The sequence below is a fragment of the Dermacentor albipictus genome, chromosome 9, assembly GCF_038994185.2.
Source record: "Dermacentor albipictus isolate Rhodes 1998 colony chromosome 9, USDA_Dalb.pri_finalv2, whole genome shotgun sequence".
Classification (NCBI taxonomy): Eukaryota; Metazoa; Arthropoda; class Arachnida; order Ixodida; family Ixodidae; genus Dermacentor; species Dermacentor albipictus.
The window spans coordinates 20,615,352-20,635,902 of NC_091829.1; the positions used below are offsets into that span (position 1 = coordinate 20,615,352).

General features: G+C 46.5%; 2 protein-coding genes across 5 annotated transcripts in view; one reads left to right on the forward strand and one right to left on the reverse strand.

Moving 5' to 3' along the window:
* LOC135917309 (transmembrane protein 8B) overlaps positions 1–20,551 on the reverse strand; it is a 70,473-nt gene that overhangs the window by 15,339 nt on the left and 34,583 nt on the right. Inside the window, exons 1-8 of one of the 4 annotated variants that reach the window (XM_065450869.1) lie at positions 11,189–11,545; positions 9,430–9,595; positions 7,347–7,560; positions 6,549–6,676; positions 5,076–5,350; positions 3,067–3,413; positions 1,846–1,977; positions 646–851 (exon numbers count right to left, since the gene is read on the reverse strand). In XM_065450869.1, coding sequence (XP_065306941.1) covers positions 646–851; positions 1,846–1,977; positions 3,067–3,413; positions 5,076–5,350; positions 6,549–6,676; positions 7,347–7,560; positions 9,430–9,595; positions 11,189–11,270 — 1,550 coding nt within the window. In that variant the 5' untranslated portion in view covers positions 11,271–11,545. Of the gene's footprint in view, positions 1–645; positions 852–1,845; positions 1,978–3,066; positions 3,414–5,075; positions 5,351–6,548; positions 6,677–7,346; positions 7,561–9,429; positions 9,596–10,636; positions 11,083–11,188; positions 11,546–20,551 lie in introns of those variants that run through there. The other 3 variants (XM_065450870.1, XM_065450872.1, XM_065450871.1) reach the window with 3 other exon arrangements.
* The window catches only part of LOC135917308 (uncharacterized), a 46,866-nt gene continuing 46,477 nt past the window's right edge, over positions 20,163–20,551 (forward strand). Inside the window, exon 1 of the mRNA XM_070525602.1 lies at positions 20,163–20,317. The gene's annotated coding sequence lies outside the window, so the exon portion shown is untranslated. The remainder of the gene's footprint in view (positions 20,318–20,551) is intronic.

The window sequence follows — 20,551 nt, forward strand, 5'->3', positions numbered from 1 at the left end:
CACAACACCGCGGTTTCCGGTCTCCGCTCGCATCGTCAGCGTCAGCAGCAGCGCGCGGCATTCGACGGTGGGCGGAGCTACAGCGCAATTTCAACCGACGATTACGTCGCTCCAATTTGAAAAAAAAAAAAAACAAATTTGACCTACATGGTTTATAAGATTCCCGCATCAGTATATGAGCGTCTTATTGAATTCGACAGACTCTTCAGCTTCCCTTTAAGCCCCACCAACACACACAATGCTGAGAAGAATGGAGCCATTCTGAACATGTTTCATGATGCTTGACCAGGCACGCTCCAAACCATGGAGCCAGCTCTCTTGTGGAAGCACCGAGCACACTTCAATGAGCTGACGACATTAAATGCAAATGACCTTACCCCAGTCCGTACCTGAACTTTTAAACATGATATCGTCAGCGGAGACACATTAAAACCAAGGTCTCATTGAGCTGGTGCAATATTTTCTTTGTCTATCAGTGGTGTTTGCATGGTGCAGTCATTTGCCACTGAAAACATTACTAACAAGGGGACGAGCTTGCCTCTGAGGGCTTTTGTTGCCTTTCTCTTTGAGCAACCCTCGCATGTGCTATCATACTCATTGCCCTTGGAATTAGGATCAGCGCTGACGCCCTTCAAGGCCACTAACCTGGATCCATTGAAGCATGCTGCCGTGAAGGACAGGAACCAAGTGCCAGGCTCCGGAAAAGGGAAGTACTTGATTGCAACCAAGCTGTCGTTGGTGGCGACGGTTAGCGCGAGTCCCGGGGGGCACTGAATGCGTCCCGACAAGTACGGCGGCGGGCTATTGTGGTGAATGCAGATATTTACGATGACCACCTGGGATGTTAAATTCTACAAGGAAAAGAAAAAGATGAGTTATTTAAGTGCACGAGGAAAGTGCCTGCATCGAACAAGACCCAGTACACTGCTCAGAAACAAGCTATGGTTGTACTCTTGGTTTATTATTTATTTTCACAACACTGAATCATAATATCCAAGCAGGAGGTGGCTGCAAGATGAACACAGCTAGACAAAAAACAAAAAGTGAATACACAAAAAATATCAGCAGTCAGAAAAGATAACAGGATGGTCAACAAAAAATACATCAAACAGGTGGCTGTAATTAATGAGAATTTTCAGGCAATGCATTTCAATGAGAGACTGTTCCCTGAAAAAAATAGAAGTGAGTACTTGAAGGCATGGGTTCACATAAACAGTGGTTTTATGTAGCAGTTGTGTTTAAGTCAAGAAATTCTAGATGTGTACATGACTATGTAGTCTCACGGCCGTGTTTAAAGCTTTCCGGAGTGACGTTGGCAAAATATTTCATCTCGCGGTCTTTCTTCTGTTGGCCACTGATTCCAAGTTCGTGGTTTGCAACATTATGGCTGGAGAACAGCGTCATTGAAAGCAAGCTTAAACATGGCGAAAAGGTAATCTTAAAACCAAACGAAAATTTTACACCAGGTTCATTACTGAACTATAACATGAAACGTCGCAAGAACTTTAACAACATTCCCAATTGCACGGCGACACTGTTATTGTCATGCTGCACAACGACAGGTCAAGATGGAAAAAAATGCAAGCTAAATTCTGAGGTATTGCATATAAAAACCACAATCTGATAATGGGGCATGTCGTAGCAGGGGGATTAAGGATCAATTTTGACTACCTGGGGTTCTTTAATGAGCATTTAAACATAAGTATACAGATGGTCTTGTCTTTTGCACCCATCGAAATGCAGCCGCCACACCCGCAATCAGACCAGCGAGTTTGATCTCAGCAGCACAACACCACAGCCACTCAACTATTGCGGCGAGTAACAGGTCAAGAAGAGCCCCATTACCTTAACCATGCTGTCTAGATGTATCTTGGTCTGCAGCGTGCCCCCTATGTCCACAAATGGTTCCAGCTGCAGGCCAACCACGACTGGGAATGCATCTGTGAGGCCAAGCCACGACGAAAACCACTCTGGTCCCTAGAAAAAGTTATACGGAAGCCTTGAAGAGCTTGGCACGATGCCTGTATGATTTCACAAACACACAAAAAAGCGGGAAGCACGGGAGCACACTGGTACCCCATACGAATGCAGCATGCTGGGCAAATTAAAAGAACGATTTTAAGCTTGCCTGCAGATGTATCACCATTTACGGAATACAATAACACCAGAGACGTAGCGCTGGTAGAGCTAACAGTTACATTTCGCAACTAAAGAAACTTATTCTCAGGAAAGTTGGTATCCTGGTTTGCCACAGATTATTCAAATTGGCACAACATAATCGATGGGAAAGAGAGAAGAGGCAGGCATAAAACAAGCGCCCATACTAACTGTTTAATGACGGCTTTAAAAACCATAATGAACAAACAACCCTTGTGCTACGTTCAGCTTCGCCTAATTCAGCTTGGCACTTGCCAACGTTGCACCCTAGTCTTGTACACAATGTCACATGTCCTGAATAATAAGGATCTTACGTTTCGTCGGCTGGATCAGAGAGCCACTCGCGTCAACATCACGATGCGGCACTATCAACACTCACGAGAAACACGCCGTCTAAATCAGTATAGACTGATTATGCATTGTTTAAATGCTCTATTTTCATAAATTCCGTGGTAAGCTTGATTATTTGAAGAGATACTGAAGGCCATACCTCCATTTCTTAAAATTCCGCACCGAAATCACAGCAACGGTACATCAGCATGACATTATGGATTTCAATGCATTTTCTTGTAATTGGGTCATTGTAGCACAGTAAAGGATTTCAAAACAATGCGGTCTATGGTTCCTTTGGAATACAATGTAGTCCAACTTTACTGATAAAAAATTACCTATGCCTGAGCAAACGGTGTTGAAATCCAAGAAGACACAGTGAGCTAGTGCGGGAACTTTCGGATGGCATAGCAATCTGTCTTTGTAGCTGTGTTTTTTCTGGCTTTTTCTCTCATGTTAAGAGATATATTTTTTTTATTACTATTACTGTAGAAGGGTGATCTGCTACGCAGGTCAATTCATTTTTCTTCAAGGTGCCCCTTTTATTATGTGAACAAACAGGAACATTTTATCACGTACCTGCACCAAGAAAGAGTCCAAGAAGTCCTGCGCATGTTTGATCCGTGTCAGGGGTATCATCGGCAGGCATCCTTGCATGGCGGCCAGTATGCCCTGTTCTCCCAAGATCTCCTTCACGAAGTGGGCCGTGTGTGCCTGGAACTCCGTGGGAGTCGTGGTCGCGGTGGTGCTGGGGCCCGACGCTACTTTCTGGTGGTCCTCGTGCAGCTGGCTGACGGCAGACAGGGCGGAAGCCGTCTGATTGGACGAGGTCTCATTGCTGGTGTCAGACTCATTGAAACTGGAGGCCAAATGGCGTGGCTGTCGACTCGATTTACGATTTGGGAAGTGCCATGGGGTTGGGCAGTCTGCAATAAGATGTAGTTTGAGAGCATCAAGAGGCCTTTGTAGCACAAGCAGAAGGGTACCGAAATGTTGTAAAACTGATAAGTAGGAATTCTCAAGTTGGAAGAGCTCAAATGAAATAACAGTGCTCACACTGTGAAGAAGTTAGTGCAAGTGGAAGTCATTTCACACTTTTAAAAAGGTCGCTTGATGAAATAGCTTTGAGTAAAGAGCGCCTGACTCCTTTAAGCTATACAGAACTTCTAAGAAGTTTTCATGGCAGAGAGCAAGTTACATTTATGACGGGATACCCATAGTACACTGTCCAGTAACAAAGTTGTACAAAGTAGTTTCTTTATAGCTTTACAGAATTTCTAACAAGTAGTTGTAATGGCAGATAGCAAATTACTACTTGCACGACAAGTTACATTGGCTAATAACAAAGTTAGTGGCCAAAATGGCCAAAGATGATGGTGCAAAATGTGTTTATAGTTCACATTGTTTGCATACCATGTATCGGCATGGCAAGCTGTATATGGTTGGACAAAATTAACAAAAGACCCTTTTTCTGACTCGTCGCACAGACATCACACTTGTGTTTCTTTCACGTAAACTTCATCACAGCGTTCTTTTTTTCTGACAAACTGGTTGCTTTTAACAAATATGTAGCAAAATGAAGGCATTTTCGTGTCAGGTGCGGCTTCGTTATAATGAAATTTAACTGTAACGACTACAGAAAAACCCACTTATAATATTCAATTGGCAAGAAAATCCCATTGTTATAACCGATAATTGTTATATCGGGGTTACAAGAAAAAAGCACGTGGGATAAACATCCAAAGATATTAATTAGACAGAATGAAGTACAACTGAACCCACTTACAGCATTATCGGTTTTAGCAATATTCCAATGCAAAAATGAGAAGCTACCCCACTGTGACCCTTAATGTATGTTGTATGGTAAAATAAACCATTTACTACAATGTTTTGATGCTGCGTTACTGGATATATAACAATTAAATCTGGCTACTCAGTGTCTGTGTCAAAAAAAAAAAAGGAATGCAACGTCCCAAAGAAAAAAAAAAGGGATAGCAAAATGCGAGCTACGGCATCAACCTGCGTGCCCCACACGTTCACTACGTTCTCCATTGTGTATCGCACCCTGCATGGCACGCCTCCATTGCATCACCCTATGCATCGCATGCCCCCTCTCCTATCTCCCTCCTACCCCAGTGCACCCTCAGTGCAGCCCCAGTGCGACCCCAGTGAGTCGACTGCACCAACATAAGAGAGGTGGAAGGGAGAAGGGTGCGCGGCTGACAATGCATAGCACTAAGGCAAAGACGTTCCATGCGGAGCACATGGTACTAAGGCAAGGGTTTAGCAAAGGTGTCGCAAACGTGGCGCCTCACATCTTCGTTTTTTTTTTTTTCAAGGATTCTGCATTCCGTTTCCTTGCACAACGACTGTAGGTGTCTCGCAGACAACAAGTAGGCAGATTTAATTGTCATAATCGATAATGCTGTGTTGGAACATTGTAGTAAGCTGTTTATTTCGCCATAGAACACATATGAAAGTTGATGGTGTACCAGCTATATCTAATATATTGTTAAGACCAGTATCATTATAAGTGCATTGGCTGTAGCCTGATCCCACATAACCTGCGAGCATTCCTCTGCACGTACCTTTTATATCAGCAACAATAGAGTAGCCAACGTGCATGTCAGCAGCAACAACAATGTAGTAGTATGCTTCCACCTCTGGCTGCGGAACGATGCTGTAGAAGTCGCTTCCGGTGACGTTAATGTCTTCCGCGTACGGCAGGGCCCTCGCACGCAGCGCGAACTTTCGTATGCAAGGCGCAACGGCCTTGCTTCTGATTGAGGAGGAATTTGAAGAAATGTTGACGCAACCCGATATCCTCACTAGCAGCTGCCATGCACCGTCGGGAACGTAGACTCTGCATGAGAACGAGAGAAAAGAAAATTACCTCGTAATTCAGAATTACCCATGACATTTATATGACCAACAGCATAACATGTGAATACGCACATGTGCACATTTTATAGAAATCAAATAAAAGAAATGATAGAATAAAAGTTAATATTTCACCAGCCTCAACTGTAATATTGTGAACCTGTCATGTGTTCTTCTGATCAATCTCGATATCTTACAGCTGTAGTTTCATTTGTCTATGACCATAACTTTAATCTCCAAAGTTTTCAGAATATGGCATCCGCAAGAACTTTCCTGTGGTCAACACGTTCACCCTAGAATTGAAAGATGCAGTGTCGAGATCTCAGTACAATCTCGACACACCTCTTCTCAATTACAGGACAAGTGGTGAAGATACTTCGTGCTTTATGCTTTTCATGACTTCCATGCCCTAAGAAGTATTGTTATTTCAGTGTCCAGTAAGCACTACTCTTAAAGGGGACACCTAGCCAGTAACAAAGTCAATATAAATGAAACACTTCTACTGCAGTGAAAAAAAAAAGGGGGGGGGTGCTCACAGGGTGCATTAGACTAACAACTAAGAATTACAAATACGTAATCTGCATGCCTTTATGCCCTATATGAGCTTCAACTTTTAGATAAATACTAAATGGGTGCTCTGCCTGACAGTACATCGTAATGTACATGTGGCATTTATATATAAAACAGTGTCAGCTTGCACAAGTTTTCAGGCTGCAATATACTGCATGTTTCTGCAATGACTGCCTCTTTCAGATTATTAAAAACAGAGGATTCAATACAAAATGACTGTATTAACATCACAGCAACAGTGGGCATCATCATTTGTACAATAAACAGCAACACAGAAATTAACAGCATCTAAGTAATTAAAATCATCTATTACAGACTCTAGGGGGAATGTTGTAATTGCAGAATTGAGGTCAGCCACTCTTCAAGGCAGAACCTTTAGCTAGAAACCTTCCGCCTTGCACCAATAACAAGAAACAAGTGCAAGAAAATGCACAGCTGTTTTAGTTTCTGCATGCACTGTGAATAACAAAAAATATACAGTAATAAAACATAACTGTGACATTTCGTGGCCCATTTGAAGTGCATGCCATTTCTCAAAAGTGGTGCAAGGTACATACTTAGTACCAAAAGATTAAGGTTTAAGTACTGGCTGACAAATATGCTGTACTCACTTGAACACAGTCAGCTGAGGCGGCGAAGTAACGTTAAGATGCATACCAACGTTGAGCAATATGACCTCATGGTGATGCGTCCATGCAGCCATACTACCTAGGCTGTACTGGCAGCTTCGGTGAATTCCCTGAAATAAATGAAAAGATGGACGTTGCCAATCTTATAAAATGATGAAATAAATAAAAGCAAAACAAGTGAAGGAAGAAAGTGTGAGCCAATAAGACCACAGATTGTAATGTGGTTTCCTTGCCACAAAGAAGAGAACAGCAAACTCTTAAAGGGGCACTAAATGGAAATATAACTTGAGTTGTATAAGTAAATTACCTTTTTGCAATACCACGAAAGGCACCCTTGGCTATAAGAAAGGCTGTGTGAGCCATAAAAGACACGACACCGAAAGACAGGCAGCGACACTGCCTCGAAGTTCCTGCACCAGCTAGTCATTATGCCAAGAATTTTCACGGTGTCTGCTCAAGCGCAGTTAATTTTTTTATTGGTAAATATGGACTTCATCGTATTTTAAATGAGCAAAAGAAGTTTGGAGAATGTTTACTGAGACAATGGTTCCAATGTTCTCTCCACTGCCGATGTAAAGGTCATCAGGTGTCCTTGATGTGGAACGATCTTCGGGCTTTCTCAGTTTAATAATAATGAGAAAAGCTATTTATTCATTATTCATCAACCATTAGATATTTGATTCAATTCTGGGAATGCTCTAGTCACATTTAATTCGGTCTCAGTATTAGCACAACCCTAAAGCATAAGTATGCGCACCCATAATAGGAGACACTGAATACCTGCTGCTTGATCTGCCGGCTCGACTCCTGAAGAAAGGCAATGACAAACCAGCTGCCAGGCAGGGGGTTGAGCACGTGGAATTCTGGCATTTCCGTGGGCTGAAACTTGGTCTCTGTCTTGAGGTGATATAGGGACTGGCTCGGAAGGTGAGTATGAGTGGGAAAAGAGCTGTTGTCTGCCGCCACCACGGGATAGCTGCCATGCCTGAGGTAGCTGCAAAACAGAACAAAAAACAACAGACTTCAGCAACTCCTGCAGCTGTGAACCGATTACAGAATTTCAGAATAGCGCTCACAAAGCAAACTTGAACACCTTGCACACATCACATAGCGTTCGCAAGCAAACATGAACACTAACGCACACGAAGAAATAGTGTTCTCTTCACTACACATGCTCTGTGTTATAAAAGAATACAGAAGCTGGCAGTCTTGCAGCATTGATCGATTTGATGTTGATCAAATTACCACCTTTTATTTTCTCTTCTAGTATATGCTGTTTGCTTTCAGTGGCTTACATACACTGTCCCAACATATACTAGTCGGCTAGTTTAACATAGGTAGTGTTTACGTATAAGAAATAAAATTGTTTAGCATGGGGGTGCCCTTGGCTCCTACTGCAGTGTGAAATGTTGAGATGGCTGCATTTTCACTACTGGTGATCACCAATAAATGGTGCATTTTCCTTTCATTTTCTCTAAGCTCAACTGAAACACAAGCTACGAGTGGCTACCCCTTCAAATTTCAGAGACTGTTCACTGATTCTGGCGTCTGCAAACCTGACGAAACATGTCCACAAAGAAACAACAGGATGGGACCACATGTATAGTCTTGGCTTAGACACCTTCAACGCGAGACACCAGGTGGCGCCCTGCCTAATACCTAAATGTATTCAAGGGATACGAAAAATAAGCTTGTGTCCTACAGGGCAATTGCTTTTAAATTACATAAACTGAAAAATACTATTCCAAAACTGCCTAGTTCCTGTAACAACATGTTATCTGCAGTCCATACTGACAAAGGATGCTAAATAGCAAAACGAAATCAGTTTAAACTGATAAATCACTCTTTGAAAATACTTCTTTTTATTCATTGGGCAATAAAGGGTTGATTATTACTGGACAAGGAAAAGACAAACCTTCATCTTTTAAAAAGTTCATGCCGAAACCTTGACAGTGATAGATCGGTGCAATGTCACGAATTTCAATATGCTTTCTCATGCCACTTAGGCTGTTTCAGCACAAGAAAACTTGTTGACATTTGCTAAGCTGAGTTCTCGGTGGCCTTTGAATATCATCTAGACCTTCACCGGCAAAGAATTAACTACGTCCAAGCAAATGCAGTCAAAATACACGACTGAAATGATCCAATAACCTCAGCGTGGCATCAACACTACCACTTCATTCTTGCATCTTTTCTGGTTTGCCAAGCATCATCTCACAGTAACTAAGAGTGGCCATTCTGCATATTGCACAGGTACAATTCACTAGTAACAGTCAAGCTAATGTTCTTTAGTGGCTTTTTAACATTACACTTATCATGTTTAATATCAGCACTTGTTCAACAGGTTAAGCAATGTGTAAAGCACATAACTGTTTATCTATTGAAGTAAGTGCTCTAGTATAGAAGCTAGAAGACAAGGGTAGGCAATGACAAAGTCTATAGGCAATGATGGCCTAAGAAACCCACCGCTGGCCAACTCGGAGAATTCGTATGGATGCACCCCCAATTACGTTTGCTCACTTCTGTGACATTTTCAATCTTCTGTGACATCTTCAACATCTTCTGAGACAAACTTCAACATCAGCACCTCTCTGGAATCGTACATGTTTTGGAGTGCAGAGGCACACAACAGTAAGGTTCCGTGGGCATCTTATAGTGAGTTCTTATGCTGTCACCATGTATTGTATAAAACAGCAGTGGATTAGATGGAGCCATGGAACTACGAAATTTGGAGGCATGGGACGGGTTTGTTTGGTGCATGACAAGGGTAAGTGAAGAGCTCTGGGAGATAACACGAAAGTTTTTTTTTTTTTGTGCAGTGGAATTAAAAGAGGCTGCGGATGATGACGAAAGCCGTACTGACATGTAAACTGGTTGCGACGGACAGTGCTTATCGTCCATGAAGGCCACAAACTGCCACGCTGCCCGGGACGTTTGAGCAGGCACTGTGAAGTGGAAGATGGCCACATCGCTGAATGTCCGATATGGCCGCAGAAGGCTCTCCTGGTAGGCATCTGAAGGGGTGTACACTGGAGCGCCCAAGAAAGTAAGCAGCAGTGCAAGGTAGAAAAGAAGTTTCACTATGATTATTTCATCTCAGAATCAAAGTGTAAGTGAACACAGACGCTATTGTAGTTGCTGTAACTCTTTAAATACAGGGGTGCCTTTACCAAATAGGAAATGTATGCCTAAAATCAGAGAAACTAGCATGCTGGAGTAGATTGATTATAAGAAGACAATATGGCCAATTATGAGTAACTATTATGCTTTGTGGATTCAAGTCAATTCTATTTCGGGTGGTGTCGTAGGGTTCAATGAACTTTTGAAAGTGTTTTGGAGACTGAAACGTCCCCATTTTAATGCCACTGGCACAAGTTGTAATTGATGGGGCTGGTTTAAACGCTGCATAGCAAGTTAAATTACATCAGTGACTGAAACGTATAGAAGCAGTGGCATCAGTGGGCATTTGAGAGCAAGTCAAGTGAGGCAAGGCACAATGCCAGGAAGAAGTGAAGATGAATGATGAGCACCGACAAGTGCACTGGCTTTATAACAATGTTGTGGCATATACAGATACAAAACACTTGGCTGGTTATACGAAAAGACAGAGAGCAGGTATTACAGTAAACTATTGGTCCTAATAGGATGAACGTTGCAGCTGACCATGCAGTCGCAGTCTAGATGCGACTTTTAGGCTGTCAATGCAGTCATCGTGGTGGCTTCGGTAGTGTTAAGAAACTGCACAGTGATGAGATTGTGTTTCATTCTTAGATGGCTGCCCATTGAGTGAACATTTTACATATACCACTCAAGCTGACTTGATTACGCTTAAGTGTTGCATTTTATTTTTTGTTTGTTTTATTGTATTTTCTTACATGCGCACACACACACACACACACGTGCGTGAGTGAATAATATTAGTTGCACATTTCTGCCATTTACAAACACGTCCACTGTGAATGAAAGAGCACATTGCGGAATACGAACACGAATATTTAAGCTCAGAGCATGGCCCGCAGTCCGCTTATGGCTAATGAGAGATGAATAGCTATTGATCACTTCAAAATCACGCTGACACGGCTTACCAACGGCATATTTCACAGTACGGGGTGCGGGGATCGACTCAACCCGTTGTAAAGGCGAGCGCACGCTAAACTACGATCGAAGCTGGCCTCCAACTCCAGAAAACAAGCCGCAAATATCGACGTTGTAGCGCAGACGTACAGCCACAAGTATCGTTCACCAAGTTTCTTTTTTTCTTTCGCTTTTTAAAGCCGTTGCACAACTGCTCTCAGCCGCGGAATCACTTGGTCATCGTAGTTTCAAGCTAGCGCAGCGAGTTGAACGAACTCGGGCTCGTACACTTAGTGCTTTGCGAAACGAGAAGTGCCGAGCTCGAGCAGCTTCCCGCGCGAAACCCCACAGCTGCACAGAGCGATCGCGACGCATAAAATGAACGACGTGAGAAAAGAAAAATAAAGCAGAAAAAAAGGCAGGAGGAAGGATGCATCGCCTCTCGTTCCTCGAGCCGCATCCGCAAATCGCACTGACTGCGGGGCCCGAGCTGTCACACGCATTCGCGAGGCGTTTAAAACGGTGACGTCAACGACTTACGTACTCACCTAGCGGAACTGCGAGGCGAGCGGAGTGCAGAAGGCAACACAACCGTAGCAACCGCTCCGTGGGGGAACAGCTGTTCGCCATTTTCTCGGCTGCTAGCCAGCCATCCCCCTTCGTCGCCGAGCGGTGTTTTCTTTTTTGTGGGAGACTGTCGCCGAGCGCGCGCGTTCATTCGCTTGTTTTTGATGCGCGCGTCTTTGCCGCCGGACCCAGGGTCCCCGGGTCCCGACAAAAAAAAAAAGAAAACGGTCTCAGGTGCGTTTTGCCTTGTTGAAGTGCGCGTTATTTGGGCGCGATTAGAAAAACCAAAACGGGGCGAAACGTCGCCACCACGTTTCGGTGGCGATTCGGTCGCGTAAAAAATTCCGGCAGACGACGCGGCGGATCCCCTCGCAATCCGAAACTGGCTCGAGCTTCGCGACGCGTGACGTAGGTGGCGCGACACTCGTTTCGAAAACGTGACCGCGGACGGTTGCCTAGGAAACGCGCGCGCGCGCGCGATTTGAAACTTAGAACGCGGCTGGCTCGACAGTGCTCTAGACTCCAATTCATGAATCTTCCAAGAAACATGGCATTTTACTTTTACATCCGGTTACGGTGCCCCACAGAAGTCTGTTGGAACTAATTACACAACGACATGCGCTTGCAGCTCAACCCTAACGCGCATGCAGGGAAGCATGCACAACACGTCGGCGTTCCCGAAGCTACGGTACGTGCACGAAATGACACTAAATTAAAATTGCTCATCAAGTACCGTTGCGCGGATTCCCATGACGTCACTTCCACATTGCAATTCTTAATTGCAATCGGGTGTTCAGCGACGGAGCGCCCAAGGATTAGCTGTTCATTGAACGTGTCCGAGCGGGCATATCAGTTTCCTTGCGTAGTCATCAGGGCGACTTGCACCAGCGTGTCACTTGCGCACGTGATCAGATTGATTACATCACGGGGCCTGGCCTGAGGATCACTTCTGGTGCATGCACTCCCTCTGCAGTCTCTTACACTAAGCTCATCCTCCACCCCCTTGCACCCGCCGCATACTCATTCAACAATCCCCTTCCTCCAAAGTAACATGTCCCCAAATTTTCACGATGCCGTGGTAGTCAACGCTCAGGAGTATACCGCGAAGTTCGGGCAGCGTACGGGCAAGCCATACACTGCGGGTGCTTCTGCGAGGACATTAACCAATGTTAAAGAAGCACCTGTGGCAGATAGCGCTATCGTAATCCTTGAGTTGGATCGCTCAAACAGGCAGGCATTATTCGCACGAGAAATTGAAATGCAAATTAATTAATTAACAAAAAGTCACTAATTAGGTTTTTATCGAATTACTCGAATTACCTTACGGTACGCCGAAATTTACCATTTTTTAGCCAGGGGGTTTGCAAGGCGGATCCAGCTGGGAGGAATTCTCAGGATGCCAACAGTTTATAGATATTAATTCCCAGACATTGTGAAGAAATACATTGGCGGCCCAGTTACTTTTGTGCTTAAACGCATAAAACGGCGTTTTACTAAAAGAAAAGTAAGGGGAACGACAGTGCGATTTCACCGCAACTTTGATGGCGCACATCTCGGAAATGGTGTCATCCGCAGAATTATTTTCAAGTGGATATGTCTTGCAGTCGAACGGCTACAATTTGTAATTTGCAATATGCGTGCTGTAATATAATTAGTTAAGAAGGTAATTAGTGATTTTTTGGTTAGCACATTGAGATTTCTCGGGCAACAAGTCCGCCATTTCCGAGTAAACCAGCTCAACTACTAGAACTGTTCCATCTGCCAATTAAACACCTGTTATATATCCCGTATACAAACACCGCTTCAGCCCGGGAGACCATGGAGAAATGGATACGCTGAAAAAAGTCCTGCGCCGTGAGGACTGACGCATGCATGTCACGACCAGGGACGTTATTACTTCCTCTCTACCTCCCTTGTCTTTTGTGCTTCTTTTTGCAAGTACAATTTAACCGGCCACGTCACCGGGCTGTACGTACCTCCACGACCACGTCACTCTGGTGCTTCAACCATTCAGCTTTCACGGGAGTGATGAATGCTAGTACACGGTTTTGTCCGATCTTCGCGTTGCATTTTCACTGGAGGCGTTTTTTTGAGCGCGCTGCGTTTCACGCGAATCCCCCCGAGGTACAGACGGGATCGGTTATGCGGCAGGCGGGAGTTGCGACGTCATCCCTGCAACAGACTGGCTTTTCCGAAAACAATGGTTCTATCCACCGCGCCTGTTTGTTGGCAAAGCCCAAACCTCGTGAGTGACTACTTAAAAGTTATTGCAGTAAAAAATACACAAATAGTTACTTCATATTAACTCTATTAAACCCGTATGAAACATATCCGCAATTCCACACAATAACAATGGGGATCCCGCATAAATGTGTGTGTTCCGACATACATATACGGTCTTTCTCTCCTTCATCTTTTTCTCCCCACACCCCTTTCCCCGTGCAGTGCTGTTGAGGTGTCCTCCTGTGAGAGACAGTTACGGCGCTGCACTCATCTCTTCCGTCTCCTTTTCTAAAATCACTTCACACACACACACATACATATAAACCCGCGAGTTAATAAGCAGGGGTCATACGTTTTGTTTAAATAGGGAAACCGTTCCTAATCGCCCCCTTCAGCCCACTCGTTTCTGTTTACACCGAAAGCGTCATTTCGCTGCTACCCACGTCGCGTCGAAAGCAACTCGGGGGCGGAGGTGGACAGGGACGAATAGCGTCACACACACACGCGCGGAGTGCTTCGTCTTTGCTCCGCTAATGCACATCGCAGGGTTCGCGGCAGCAGGCGACGCAAACACGGACCGCGGACGGGCCACAGCATCGACAGGTAAGTGCCGCTGGCAGAAAGCGTATAACGCGGCGTACTATCAAGAATGAGGGGGTGGGGGGGTGGGGGGGTGGGGGTCCCACCGGCGCACTCCATCAAGCAGCGAACACGTGATGGCGTGCTTTGCCGTGGCCGCACGTATATACTACACTATACGCGGCATACGCGTCCATCTCGCAGGGCATTGTTCGCCCGTTGTTAGATATGGAGCTGGTTCCTGAGGCTACTTCGAGTTCCCCAAACCGCTTCGAGTGGCAGCACAGCTAATTGAGGAATGCAGAGGCAGGAAAGTGCATTCCAGAGAAGCGGCCGTGCAAACAAGTTTAAGGCAACAAGTTCGTGCGTCGCCGGGATTAGAAGGGGGCCTGGGACAATGGAGCGCAATCGACCCCCTTCGTCTTTGAAGAAGGCATTTGCCACCGCTGCGGAGCCGAGTCACCGGGAGCAGGTGGGCATCCGACAATGAAGCAGGTGCACGAGCGCCCCCCCCCCCCCCCCCCCCGCTCCTTCTCCAGCCTACAAGTGGATTGCCAGTCTGCGTGGCAAGGCCGCAGAGAGCCCCGACAGGTGTGCCACGCGACACGGGCGCCTACCATTGGCTGCAAGTGGCGTCATCGGAGTGGACTCTCCCATTGGTCAAACATGACGTGACTTGCAGTGCTCGAAGGGCTTATAAGAAGCCTTCCAGAGAGACCTGAGGATTCTGGGACATGCCCTGATTCCCTTGACAGACCTCTCTCCAACTTCTTGCCGCGGGCCGCAGCGTCCGAGTTGCTGCTGGCCCGTAATGTCTGTACGACTGGTACTTGACGCTCACCGTCCTGTATAATATGTAAATAAACCCTCCCAAGTTTGGGTTTTCATCCGCGAAGTCCGTACTCCAAACCCTACATCTGGTGGCAGCGGTGGGATCGCCTCCGAATACATCAGCTGGTGGCAGCGCTACGAATCAACCTTCGTCGAGAGAGATCCTAAGGAACCGGGAAGAGCGAAGAAGAGAGAGCCTTCGTCGAAAGAGGTCCGAAGAGACTGGGAGTATCGAAGAAGGAGCGAGCCTTCGACCCAGGGAGTCCGGAAGGAACCGGGAACAGCGGACAAATGAACCGGATGGCGGGGTGCTGCAACCGTAAGTGAGCGCGTGGTTTTTTTCCTTATGATTCGCCAGACTCAAAGGTTGTGTGTTCAATTTTGATAGTTCTGGGAATCGGGAATTTGTTGCATTGTGTGCTTGCACAAATTAATTAAGGAAAACAGTTTTAACCACCTGTCGGGGCAGCTGCCATGGATCTTAGAAGGTTGACGAGGTTGGATTTGTTGTTGGTGTGCGACGATTTGGGAGTTGAGGCGGACGAACGGATGGAAACGCCAGCTATCATAAAGGCGATTAATGATAGTGGCAATGATCACAAAAGCATTGAGCTTGCTTGGGAAGTGATACAGGAGCCACGGGAGCGAGAGCGTCGTGTACGTTTGCGAGCGCGTCGTGAACTTAGGAGTGAGCTTAAGCGTGAAGAACGCGAGAATGAACGGAAGCAGGAGCTTCAAGAACTTACTCTTAGGTGTCAGCGTCACGAACGTGAGAAGGCACGCCAACGTGAGAATCAACGTAAGCTTGAGCAAGAGGAAAAGTATGAGAGAGAGAAGGCAGCACTGATCAAAGAGATACAATATTGTGATCAGTTATTGGCACAGAGACAACGGCTGTCTGAGAATTCTGCAGGTAGTACAGAGCGAAAGAATGAGCAAGTGTCTAGCGGATTTTCGCCAGAAGCCGACGAAAAGAGTAGTGCCTGTGAGATTGACTGCCGATTAACAAGTGAAGGGAAAAGGCTAGCTGCTAACGATGCCTTAGTGGCAACAGAGGCCGTTAAAGGCCGTAGTGAGAGCGACGAGGTGCTGTGCCAACAGATGACTGTGGAGACAGCTAGGCCAGCTGCGAACAAATTGGCACAGTTACCGAGCGTGTGCGTCGCTGGTAAGGTTAGCGAGGTTGCTAGCGAGGAAAAGGGTACTGTTGACGCGACAGAAGCGAGCACCCATGTAGAGCCAGATCTGCGTGCAGAAGTGAAGTGCGAGCTGGACGATGCAGTTGAGAATAGCTCTCGGGGTGGCGAGCTCCGTAGCTCACGAGAGAACAACTGCATTGTTCAGGGATCGGTGCGGCTCTCCGCCAGTCTAGATAGCCTAGAGAGGGATGGTTCAGTTAATAATCATTCGGACTGTGCGCGTGAGACAGCGATCGATACCGACGGGCTGTGTGCCGATTCACAGCGTGAGCTGGGCAATGTATTAGAGGGCAGTTCGCAAGAGTGCGAGTTGTCTTACTCGAGTAAAGCCTACTGCATTGTGCCAGAGTCGGTTGAGCTGTCCGCCAGTCGAGGCAAAGTGAGTGTTGATTTAAGTGAGAATCACTCAGACTGTGCGGGTAAGAGACCGATCCGGGCCGACGAAATGTGTACCGGCCAGCACGAAGCACGAGGCGACATGAAAGTGAGTGCGAAGAGAAAGCGCCGTAAAAAGAAGCGCGTTAAAGACCGAAAGTCGGTAATTAATGTAGCGCCGCCAAAGATGGCGAGAAACCCAAATGGGCAGGGCGCGAGGAAAAAGATGCGGTCGTCTCGGACGATGTTGACGCATCGAAAACGTTCAAGCCACAGGTCAAAAGGGGACCGCGAAGAATGTTCTGCACGGACGCGGACAAAGGGCACGAGGCAGTTAAGCTGCTCGTCGTTCCGTAGTTCTTTTCACAGCTCAGCGTGCAGTTCGAAGAAACGCAAGGTGGCAGGGCGAGACCAGGTGGGGAGTGGCGACGCGGTCAATCGAGTTCGTGTTGAAAGCGGGGCGCGGGGACGCAAATTGGCAGTAGACCGTAACGTCTTGGGGGAGCTGATAGTGAATCAGCCCTTTTGTTGTCTCTCGGCAGCCAGAGTAGCTTTCAGACCACGTCCACCCCGCGTTCGACTCAAAGTATGAGTCAGACGGAAGCGTTTGGAAAAGGAGGCCTGGAGCGCTTCCGTAGAAATGAAGTGTCTTGTTTTATTTTTGAGCATCGGAAAATTTCGCGATTTGAGACTAGGTTTTCTTTCAATATGTAAAGGTATGAGCTTTGTTTGTGTTTTCGTTTGAGAAGCTCGAGATTTGAAAGATGCGTTTTAAGTAAACGTGTAGTCTCGCGAGATGCTCATTAATAAGTAGATAGGCTTTTTTTTGTGTGTGTGTGAGTAACCTGAAGGTCAAGGTTATCGTCGAAAGGCCTATGGTAACGCGCGTGTGTGTTATTTAACCTTCTTTCTTTTTAAGCGTTTTTGAATTTTGTAAGGTTAAGCGCGTAGATTTGAGTGAGTGCATGATTTGCACGGAGAAGCGTTCTTAGTTCCATTAGCGCGTGTCCTGTGTGGACGGAAGGAAGCAGACTTTATGACTGGGTTGCTAGTGTGTGTGTGGAGGGCAGCCGTATTCTGACTTCTTTAGTGAGCGTGCGTGGAAAGAGTTAGTATAAGACGCATCATTTTAAGGGTTCTGCGGAGTGTGTAAGTCCCGCAAGTTTAATTGTTCGTTTACGTCACGTGTCCTGCAGGACTTTCAGGAAAGAAGCGTGAGTAAGCGTAAATGAAAAGTTTGCCTACAACGCAAGTACGCGTTTTGTTTAGTGACCACAAGGCTAGTGCGCTTGTGATTACGTACTTGCGAGGTTGACCAGATTGTTCAGTGGCACCATTACGTGCGATAAGTACGCCACTGCGATAAATTGGAAACATGCTGTTCGTGTAGTTAGGCCACTTAAGTTATGTTCGGCTGTTTTCATTTGTTGTTTGCATCGTCAACGACCCTTTTGTTTTGCAACAACAATAGTACTCTGGTCTTGTCGGCAATCGAGGAGAAATGGATAGCTGTTTGGAAGGGTGGTTGGAACTGTTGTCGAAATTGGGGAAATAAAAGATCAGGGTTGATTTTGACTCAGTAATAGCCTGGCGAGTCAGGGGTGAAGAGCCTGCGCTTATGCGTGGTGCAGCGCTGTGTTGTTTGGTTTGTTTGACGTTTGTTCTCCAGGGCCTAGGATCCCGAAGTTCGTCAAACGAGGCTCGACCCCAGTACCCTGCAGCTTCTTTCTGCGTTCCTCCTGGCCAGCGAATTGAGTTCACCGGCCATTCAGAACAACCGGGGCGAGGACGAGCTGTTAGATATGGAGCTGGTTCCTGAGGCTACTTCGAGTTCCCCAAACCGCTTCGAGTGGCAGCACAGCTAATTGAGGAATGCAGAGGCAGGAAAGTGCATTCCAGAGAAGCGGCCGTGCAAACAAGTTTAAGGCAACAAGTTCGTGCGTCGCCGGGATTAGAAGGGGGCCTGGGACAATGGAGCGCAATCGACCCCCTTCGTCTTTGAAGAAGGCATTTGCCACCGCTGCGGAGCCGAGTCACCGGGAGCAGGTGGGCATCCGACAATGAAGCAGGTGCACGAGCGCCCCCCCCCCCCCCGCTCCTTCTCCAGCCTACAAGTGGATTGCCAGTCTGCGTGGCAAGGCCGCAGAGAGCCCCGACAGGTGTGCCACGCGACACGGGCGCCTACCATTGGCTGCAAGTGGCGTCATCGGAGTGGACTCTCCCATTGGTCAAACATGACGTGACTTGCAGTGCTCGAAGGGCTTATAAGAAGCCTTCCAGAGAGACCTGAGGATTCTGGGACATGCCCTGATTCCCTTGACAGACCTCTCTCCAACTTCTTGCCGCGGGCCGCAGCGTCCGAGTTGCTGCTGGCCCGTAATGTCTGTACGACTGGTACTTGACGCTCACCGTCCTGTATAATATGTAAATAAACCCTCCCAAGTTTGGGTTTTCATCCGCGAAGTCCGTACTCCAAACCCTACACCGTGTACGCGTTGCCAATACACGAACGACCGACCGCCGCAGAAGCAGCGGCAGTATAATATACTGGTATACAGCCTGGGGTTCTGTTTTTTTTTTTTCCAGGACTGCAAGGAACAAAGGGCGTTATCAACGACTCCCGCACTTACTACTCGAAAGCAAAATGGAGAACAAAAGGGAATGAGAAGAGACCACGCGGCTGTAGATGGGATACAACGAAGTAAACATTACGCTAGGCGATGATAGCGTGCGATAGCGTTAGGAGCAAAGCCAATGGTAAACGGAACGCGATTTGGTGTGGTGCCTTTATAGCTGTTGCCCCGCTTGACCTTTTTTTTTTTTTTGAAGCAACTTGTTCTGGTGGTTATTACTTTGCCGGTGCTATTGACTGGCTCGCTCCTACGGCGATTTCAGACGGGCAGCTGTAAGCCATGACAATCGAAGCGAGGCAACCGCTTTTGTTGGGAGCACCTCTTTCAGTGGCCTCTATGATCATAGCTTTCTATCTTTACCTTTTTCCATCTTGACACTGAACAGTGAATGTATAGGGTATACTCGTATAGGGCCTGGTTTGGTTGGGCAGTAAAGCCTCAATCATACTAGGACTAAGACGAACGCCTATTTTCCTTTCGGTGCGAATTGCTTTTCGGTGCTGTTAAAGTGCTCGCGCCATTCTGGAATTGCAATTGCTGCGATCACACTTCAACGTACGGTATATCGAACACTGAACCATATGTCGGGGCGACGGCAATGTCAGGTTAAAGTAAATACGCTTACCCCAGACTTATTTGTCGCTACCGTTAGGGCTACATGACTTACTAATGTACCTTAACGGCACATATTGCAATTTTCGAAGGGTAGCCAGCGAGTTCGTTAGGCGTGTCCGTTTGGAACTAATTCTGAGGATTACATCAGTTTATGGATATGCACCATCAAATTTGCGTTAAAGATGCACTGTTTCTTTTTTCTTTTTCAGAACGCCGTTTCATGCAGTGGAACAGGAAAAATAACTCGTCGTGTCTCTCGCGAGGTTTCTTAAGGCTGGCACGATTCCTGCCTTGCCGAAAGGCCGATCTAGATCCGGGTTGGGGTTGGGCTCCAAGCAGACGACAGACCCGTTACGGACAACAGACGACACGTCATGCCTCGAGACAACATTTCGTTCCCCTTGCGTGCTTCAGTTTAGCGGTGCAAACAGAAGACACTTCACGAACGAGTAACATTGCAGCGTAAAACACGGACAGAAGAAGGAACACGGTGACACACATGAAGCGCACTGTGTTGCACCCCGCGTTTGTCACCGTGTTCCTTCATTTATCTTTTGTTTTACGCGCAACGGCACACGTTCACAATGGGAAAGCAACAAGCCCAAGAGGAAACCTTACAGAAGATGCCGTATATTTTTTTTTTTAGGTCAATGCGGTGAGTTTTCAGTTTATTTGATCACAATAGATTTGGAAGCGATTCAACTGAAAACAGCGCTCGTTTCAGCCTTGGAGCGTTGGACCGGCCTTCCCGGCGAGGTAGAATGTACGACGAAAGTATATACGCAATATAACTGCGGCATACCACACGTCATAATTATTTTCACGTCACCGTTTTCGTGTGCAGTGACGAGATGCCCGTCGAGTTCGCGCTATCGGTGGCGTTAAGGTG